Source organism: Poromitra crassiceps, assembly GCF_964638095.1.
Source record: "Poromitra crassiceps genome assembly, chromosome: 17".
NCBI classification, from domain to species: domain Eukaryota; kingdom Metazoa; phylum Chordata; class Actinopteri; order Beryciformes; family Melamphaidae; genus Poromitra; species Poromitra crassiceps.
Genome location: NC_139635.1, coordinates 27,011,885 through 27,013,525, shown reverse-complemented (window position 1 = coordinate 27,013,525; position 1,641 = coordinate 27,011,885). Strand labels below are relative to the sequence as shown.

General features: G+C 49.5%; 1 protein-coding gene across 1 annotated transcript; it reads left to right on the top strand.

Moving 5' to 3' along the window:
• On the top strand, window positions 1–1,641 carry LOC310791697 (E3 ubiquitin-protein ligase TRIM21-like; the record flags this gene model as incomplete). The annotated part of the gene is made up of 1 exon (XM_083653352.1): window positions 1–1,641. The coding sequence occupies one exon, from the start codon at window positions 1–3 to the stop codon at window positions 1,639–1,641; it is 1,641 nt and encodes a 546-aa protein (XP_083509478.1).

Here is a 1,641-nt window from a genome sequence, read left to right as displayed (position 1 = left end):
ATGTCTGCTGCCAGCAGTCTCCTCTCTGAAGAGCAGTTTCTGTGCTCCATCTGTCTGGATGTGTTCAGTGATCCAGTCTCCACACCATGTGGACACAACTTCTGCAAGAACTGTATCACACAGCACTGGGATGTTAGTGTCCAGTGCCAGTGTCCCATGTGTAAAGAGGTTTTTGACAGAAGACCTCTGCTGCGGGTCAATACTTTCATATCTGAGATGGTTGCTCAGTTCAGGAAGTCAGCTCAGATGAAAGCCAGCAGCTGCCCAGACCAACAAAGTGCCAAACCAGGAGAAGTTCCCTGTGACGTCTGCACTGGGACCAAAGAAAAGGCCCTGAAGTCCTGCCTGGTGTGTCTGACCTCCTACTGTGAGACTCACCTGGAGCCTCATCAGAGAATCTCAGGCCTGAAGAGACACAAGCTGATGGATCCTGTGGAGAACCTGGAAGACAGGATGTGTAAGAAGCATGACAGACCGCTGGAGCTGTTCTGCAAGACTGACCAGATGTGTGTCTGTCAGTTCTGCACTGAGTCAGACCACAAGTCACATCGCTTTGTCCCTCTGGAAGAAGAATATAAAGGAAAGAAGGCTGAACTGGGGAAGACGGAGGCTGAAATTCAGCAGAAGATCCAGGAGAGACGACTGAAGATTCAGGAGATCAAACAGTCAGTAGAGCTCAGTAATGCAAATGCAGACAGAGAGATAGCAGACAGTGTGCAGGTCTTCACTGCTCTGAAGCAGTCTGTGGAGAGAGGTCAGGCTGAGCTCATTCAGACGATTGAAGAGAAGCAGAAAACAACAGAGAAACAGGCGGAAGTCTTCATCAAAGAGCTGGAACAGGAGATCTGTGAGCTGATGAAGAGAACCGCTGAGGTGGAGCAGCTCTCACACACTGAAGACCACCTCCACCTCCTCCAAAGCTTCCCATCCCTGAACAATCCTCCACACAACAAGGACTGGACAGAGGTCAGTGTCCACTCAACATATGAGGGGACTGTGAGGAGAGCTGTGGCTCAGCTGGAGGAGACACTCAGGAAAGAGATGGAGAAGCTGCTTGCTGATGTTGAGCTGAAGAGGGTCCAGCAGTTTATAGTGGATGTGACTCTGGATCCTGATACAGCAAATCCCTGGCTCATCCTGTCTGATGACGGGAAACAAGTACATGATGGTGATGTAAAGAAGAATCTCCCAGACAACCCAGAGAGATTTTCTTCTTGTGCCTCTGTCTTAGCAAAGCAGAGCTTCTCTTCAGGGAAGTTTTACTATGAGGTTCAGGTTAAAGGGAAGACTGAGTGGGATGTAGGAGTGGCCAGAGGGTCGATCAACAGGAAGGGAAACATCTCAGCGGGCCCAGAGGATGGATACTGGACTATATGGTTGAGGAATGGAAATGAGTACAAAGCTCTTGCTGGCCCTGCTGTCCTCCTCTCTCTGAAGATGAAGCCTCAGAAGGTGGGGGTGTTTGTGGATTATGAGGAGGGTCTAGTCTCCTTTTATGATGTAGATGCTGCAGCTCTGATCTACTCCTTTACTGGCTGCACCTTCACTGAGAAACTCTACCCATACTTCGGTCCCTGTCTTAATTATGGTGGTGAAAACTCTGCCCCTCTGATCATCTCTCCTGTCAATCACACAGATTAG